This window comes from Gavialis gangeticus, unplaced genomic scaffold (genome assembly GCF_001723915.1).
Source record: "Gavialis gangeticus isolate Ggan-Ray unplaced genomic scaffold, GavGan_comp1, whole genome shotgun sequence".
In the NCBI taxonomy this organism is placed as follows: Eukaryota; Metazoa; Chordata; order Crocodylia; family Gavialidae; genus Gavialis; species Gavialis gangeticus.
Window position 1 is genome coordinate 142,500,116 of NW_017729032.1, and position 6,792 is coordinate 142,506,907.

The 6,792-nt window shown below is 39.4% G+C and overlaps 1 protein-coding gene across 1 annotated transcript in view; it reads right to left on the reverse strand.

The window, feature by feature from the left end:
• Positions 1 to 5,322: 5,322 nt before the first annotated feature.
• Positions 5,323 to 6,792, reverse strand: part of GAS6 (growth arrest specific 6) — a gene marked incomplete at its 5' end in the record, with an annotated part of 71,268 nt that continues 69,798 nt past the window's right edge. The window contains one exon of the mRNA XM_019523838.1: positions 5,323 to 5,903. Coding sequence (XP_019379383.1) covers positions 5,752 to 5,903 — 152 coding nt within the window. The remainder of the gene's footprint in view (positions 5,904 to 6,792) is intronic.

The window sequence follows — 6,792 nt, forward strand, 5'->3', positions numbered from 1 at the left end:
GGCTTTTTTTTTTTTTTCTCCAAGAGCCAGGATGCTGGGCCTGGGCAGGGCAGCCATAGCTGGGGCTGGGACAGCAGGCAGGGAATGGGGCCTATTTGATTTGAAGAGTTGGCCAATTCGGCAGTGGCCAAATCTCTGAATCAGATTCGGCCAAAACAATTTGGGATAATGATTCGAATCACCGATTTGAATCACTGTCCCCCAAACTGGCCAAATCCAAAGTGAATAGTAGCTGCTTCACACAGCCCTATTGTGTGGATCTTGCACATTAGGGAGCAGTTAGCCAACATCAGAAAACTATAAAAATTCTTCTCAAATGAGTGCAAGATGGAAGAGGGAATAGTATGTATCATTATGCTTTTAGGTAGCTGCATCAAACAGTGGAAATATAGAAGTCATTTAAAAAAAATCACTATGCAGTTTCCTTTGAAAGGATGCAAAACAAGTAAATAGCTGAAAACAAAGCAAAAGAAGCCCCTAAAATGGCATAATTGTTTTTACCTATCAATCAGTTTTCTATTAATTATGTACTGTATACTGCTAAAATACACACTACTAAAACCTGCAAATATGAAAGGTTATTTGCTTAAAAATGGACCAAGACATCCTATTCTGATCAATCCAGAAGGGTCTCTTGGATTAAGTCCAGGTTTTAACCCACTGAGGTCAAAAGGACAGGATTACGGTGGGCAGAATTTTGACATAAAGCTTAAAATTATTTTAAGCAAGTGAGAGAAAGGGAAGTTGCACACAAGACAGTTTCTTTAATTTATACTAAGTGTTGGTTTTACACAATTGAAAATATACAGACATAACTCACCCAGCAGATAGCATTTGATGAGGTATAAATAAGTTATACATCAAGCTGCATTTCCATATTATGTGTCTCATATTTGGACCAAACCAGAAACCTTGGAGCAAGCTAAATTCCACTGACTCTAAGCATTTAGCTCACTAACTGAACTGCTTCAAAAACAGAAGAAGGAAGACTTATTTGACTGTACAACAGTCAGAGGAAGAAGGTCTGACTTCATTGTACTCCCTATTCCTACCTAAAAAGAAAATGGTACATGGAAGAAACTTCCTGTCACCATACCCCTTTACTGTAGTACAGCATTATGTGTGTGATCAGTTTGAAATATTACAGTATTGCATATCTCTGTATTTTGAAAACACGGTTCTTTTTTGTTGATCATACTTTTTTGTCCATACATAATATTTAAGTCTATGCAACTATAAAAAAAATTAGCCAGAGCATTTTTTGCATCAAAATCCCATCTATTACAATTATATAGAACTGAGTTACAATGTTCAAGGACAATGACATTTAAGTTATATTCTCTTTTTCATAATATTGAGGTGAAATTGCACAGAATTCTGTTAGTATTAAAGATAATTTTCTAGCACTAAGTACAACCACTAGCATTAACACAAAGGTCTTCTGATTCACTTAAACTCTTTTGGGAAAACAACTGCAGAAGTTACACAAATGCCAAATGTGAAACTATTTTGCTAATGTGTCTTCCTTGACAAGAATGGAGCTTACACTGGGTTTATCCTTGATAAAAAAAATATTGGGAATTGCCCAAACTGAAAGAACGGGATAAAATATGTTGGAAGGTAAAAACAATGACCTGAAAAACAGTAAAGAACTGCCTTCTGCCATGATTCCTATAGGAGGCCTCTGATAAAGTAAAAATGAATAACTTGAGTAAAACATTTCCTAGTTCCTTAATCATTTCACCAGTTGACTAGAATCATCCCTTTTTGTCTACTGGAAATAGCATCAGGTGGGGTTGATCTGATTTAAATCAAATAAATTTAAATCATGATTTAAATCGGAAGCCTTGATTTAATCATTCTTTTCTACAAAAAGTGCATTCTTGTTGTTTGATATAACCTTCATTAAAATATTCCCAAAACAGGGTCTCTCTTATGGCCTGGCAAGCCTACTGCCATGATAGCTTTTCCTTTCTACCATACCATTCCCTCACTAGATCTCAAATCAATGGAGAGGCTATACTCAGAAACTTGTCCTTCAAGATTTCCAGAATATTATGCTCAAAATGTTTCTTTTTTGTTTCTACTGCCCCTCCCTCCTTGCATTTATCTCCAAACTCCTTCTCCTTGCCCAGATCTACTCCACCCCCAACAATCCTCTATTCATTTAACTTCTTGAAACTTTGCACTTTCAGAGAGAAGTAAGGTCTTGACTGTTTACACAAACTTGAAGAAAGACAAGAGGGCTGATGGGTAGGTAATCAGGTCTGTTATCTCCCATTTACATATACTGCTGTTAACAAGGATGTTATTTCTGGAGATACAAATCCCCAGTTTGAGAACTGAAACTAAGCATCACAGATGCTTAATGGGATCTTCTAGACTGAGCACTGGTCCCACTAGGGAGAATGGTTTTCTTTAATCTTTACTAATCTGTAGAGAAGCTTCTGGGAACCCTATAAAATTGTGCCCCTAATATAGTCCATGTCCTGTTGTGACCTATTTATAAAAAATTTCTAAAAAAGTTTACATGAATATATTATCTCAAATAGTATATAATTAGAACTTACAATAGCTATTCCATAATGATATCTTTGAGCTTTAAATCAAAATATCAAATATCTTAAATCAAACCTATCTTTATACAGGTTTATTGTTTTAAAAAAGCATCTTAAAAACAAAAAAAAATTAAATAAAAAAATCTGATTGAAATAAAAATCCAATTGTTTTTATTTTTTTTTAAATGGTTGATTTTTATCCACCTTGGCATCAATGATACATGACTTCCTTCCCTCAGTCCTCCCAGTAAGAAAAATAACTTTATTATTAGCAAACTGGTCCTACTTATTTTCCTTTGGTAGTTCTGTCTCTTTATTTTACTAATTTAGTACCAGATTTACATGAATCCAAGACAACTTTGAATTTAAGAAAACACCCCCAATAATTAGATTCTATATATGAAGGTGGGGGGGAAGGGGATGCAGGGTAAAGGCAAAGGGGAGTAGAGGCAAGGGCAGGGGCGGGGAGGGGGGCAGCAGCTGCAGTTCTGATCTGGAGGCCAGATAAGGGTCGGAGCCATCTACTCCCTCCCTCCTCCCCTTATCTCTTGGAGTCAAATCCAAAGTGAGGGGCATTTTCTCCCCATGCTTTTATCTGATCTCACTGGCACGCAATCCAGCTTCTAGTACTTGGCCTTCTCCAAAGTGTAGAAAGAATTGGTTATTTCAGAGATAAGCAGCCTTTTGCCAGCATGGGCTGGAACCCACGATCTGGCCGTGGGCTGTAAGTTTCTGCCTCCCAGAGTGGCCAACTGTCACTGCAGATTTCTGACCCTTCTGCAATGAGGGAAGTGCCGATATGGCAAAGCAGCAGGCCTCACAGCAGAGGTGAGCACGGTGGGCATGATGTCACAGCACTGTGCTACTCATCACCCATGCCAGATCAGACCTTCAAGGGCTGACTCTGGGTTAGCTGATGCTTTCTCTGTCACTGGTCTGACACTTCTGGTCCCACTGCTTCCCCCTAGTCTCTTTTGTTCAAGGAATTAAACCTAGATGTTACTTTATCTGGCAGCTAGAAAAGTAGCTTCTACTTTCCTGTTCAAACAAATTCCTGACTGGCAAGCATTTGGAATATTTTTCCTATTTTTCCATGCTTTCCTTGGGGAAAAGTTCCTGCTGGATAGCTTGATCACAAGTGCTGGCAATGTGCACCATTATTAGGTTCATCTGTCATCTCTCTAACTTCGACCAGATAAAACCCTGCATGCAATTGCTCAATACATTCTTAAAAAAAAAAAATCAAAATTAGGTCATCTCCATATTGGCGTTTAGACTCTCCACAAATAACTTTATGTACAAATAGATCCAATTGTTTTAGTAACATAAAACTTTTAAATCTAAAGGAATCTGTAGAAATTATGTATAAAACTCCTAGCAAAAAAATAAAAATAAAACACAAGCATCTCCATCACGCCACTCACTCCAAAATATTATCCACACAAAGTGTCTGAATTTGAACCACAGAAAATATGGGATTCTCTGCTCTAATTTTGGTACAAAGTGGACATGTCTACATGTGCCCCTGATTGTACATTTGGTATTTTAACAGTCCTGGTACTTATTTAACAGTCCCAGCAGAGCATGGTTATTTTTAGACGCTAAGTCGCTACAGCAATGTAGCTCATTGCTACTGTGCAGTAGCATCAGTGTCATGGTTTGTGCCTGCCAATGCTGTATCGCCATAGCTCATCGCTACAGTGACGTGGTGTCTCGCATGTAGATGCACCCAGTAAGGGCTAAATGCCATAATGGTTCTAAGCATCTCCTGAGAAGTGCAGATCATCTTCACGTATCATAGACTGCACCATCTTACAAGGTGATCAGCACATTGCAGATGTCAGCCTCATGTTATTAATACCCTCTGAAATCAGGCCTTTGCTGCTACTATCAAAGATTTGCTCAGAGATGGTTTCCAAAAGTGAGAAAGATAGCATGACCTGCTTCAGCACAGCACAGGCGAAGCCAATCCTGTCTATCCTGAAGAACCTTGGCTGGTACTGGAAGAATTAAAAACACCTTGCTACATCTTTTAGTGAACAAACCTGTACACATTCTCAGCCCTACTGCCATTCAGCCTGAGTAGCTGGCACAATCCCACACCTCAGTGCTCCCCATTAAACTCAGTGAGCCAACCTAAAAACAAGCAGCAAAAGTGTCATCACTGAACAATATTCCCCATCCTTGCCATCTCTCATTGCTTGCCTCATTAATAACCAGGGCCCCTGGTTTTCTCTGATTTAAAAAAATCCCCAATTTCGGGTTAAAAAGAAGTAACCCTAAATCCATGTTTCAATGATTAAAATGAAGCACCACTACATATATAGCTATATATTAGTGGTGTTTCATTTAAAACACAGAAAAATGTGGATTTTGGGGAACTTTTTTAACTGAAAATTGGGGGTTTTTTTAAATCAGAAAAAACAGGATCCCTGCTGATAACTGCGACAAAGTGATTCTAGCTCTAAATGATGCAGACTTTCTTTTTAATTGTGTCTTGCTGGGCCAGTTTTTTCTTTAACTTTTAAGTTCTGCACTGACCAATGCTTTTTTTAACCGTTGTGACTAAGCCCATTGTCTCTGAACGGCAAGTTACCAAAAAAGGAAACAAAACTAACTCGTGGAGGAGTTTTACACATTTTTAGAAGTCGAATACCATTCCTTGACATACAAATAAAAAAAAAAGGGTATTAGATTTGCAAATCAGCCACAGTCTGAAGCAACAGTTCCAAAATATACTAAACAAAGCATAACCTCAATAGAATTAAGTTAAAAAGTTTTATGTAAATATTTTATTTATTCATGTTTTGTAAATCAGAAAGCAGTGCTTGGTAATAAAAAATAATACAGAACTATAGTTTTTTCTTCCAGTTCATGCCCATGTATTTACCAGGTTTTCCAGATTACAGACACCTGTCTTTTAACGTAACGTTCACCTTAAGCATAATTTGTAGCTTTGGATTATTAATATTAGTCTTCTGAACTATTTACAAATATATTACAAACTTTAAACCTCAAAGCAAAGAAATATCTCAATTATCAATCTGACATGAGGATCAGTAGCTCCTACAGAACTTCAGTGTTTAAGAGAAACTATACACACAGTGCGGGAAGTCTGAATAATTTATATCTTTAAAAAAAAGAAAAGCATTGAAAGTTTTTTGAAGATAAAACTTCTGCATTGCAGTGGTACCTACTGACCAACCACAACTGGAGGACAAGAATGTGATGTGATGTCACTGTGCTTGTAAAGAGCCTCGTCTAAGTCCAGTGCCTTATTATTCATTTTCACAGTCATGCAGCCATGGAAGAAAGCGGTGACTGGAGTTGAAGTGACAGGAACCGCTGCATAAAAGGGAAGGAAGATATCCTGTAATGTCTCGCTTTGAGTAAATACCATTCCTACCATGTCTAGGTCACCCCTACTCTGAAAAATTCAAATGCATCCATATTTCCTCTCTCCCATTCTGGAATCTCTGTACTTCTTTTTCAGTCTTTTTTTCCCCAAAGGGAGCCTCAAGTTTGCTTGTTTTTTCACATACAAAACAGAAGCCTCAAGTTAGATCATCTCCTGGACTAGGTCCACTCATTTCAGCAGAGATATGCTGATTTACACATACCTGTGGACTGAGACCCATACTTTAAACATGAAACACCCACTGCTTTTCTATTTCACCATTTCATAGATTTCATAGTCATTAGGGCTGGAAGGGACCTCATGAGATCATCAGGTCCAGGCCCCTGCCCAAGGGGCAGGAAGTCAGTTGGGGTCAGAAGACCCCAGCAAGATAAGCATCAAAGCGTATTTCCTCCTCCCACTCTCTTGCTATTTGGATGTTTGCAAATGTGGCACTGCATTTGTGAATTATTGCTCTCTAAGGTATTTGCTGAAAATGTGTTATGAACAGGGATAACACAGCAGGAGTGCAGCATGGAGTTGTGCCCCTCACTGCTGCCGGACACATTGCCACAGCAGTCTAGGTCTCACAGCAGCATCATTGAGCTTTGCTGCCCTTCTCTGCCCTGCTGTGCCAAGTCTCACCCACTAGGCCACAGAGGCCCCTGGAGGGAAGGGCAGCAGGGCAGGGAGCCCAAGCCTGCAGCGGGCACCCCACACCCACCCCATGCACAAATCTGGGGGACACAAGCCTCCCATGTCCCTGCAGGAGTGCACGCAGTGTTGGGGAGCCAGCCCCCCCCCCCCCCCCCCCAAGCGAACCCCCCCCCGCCCCCC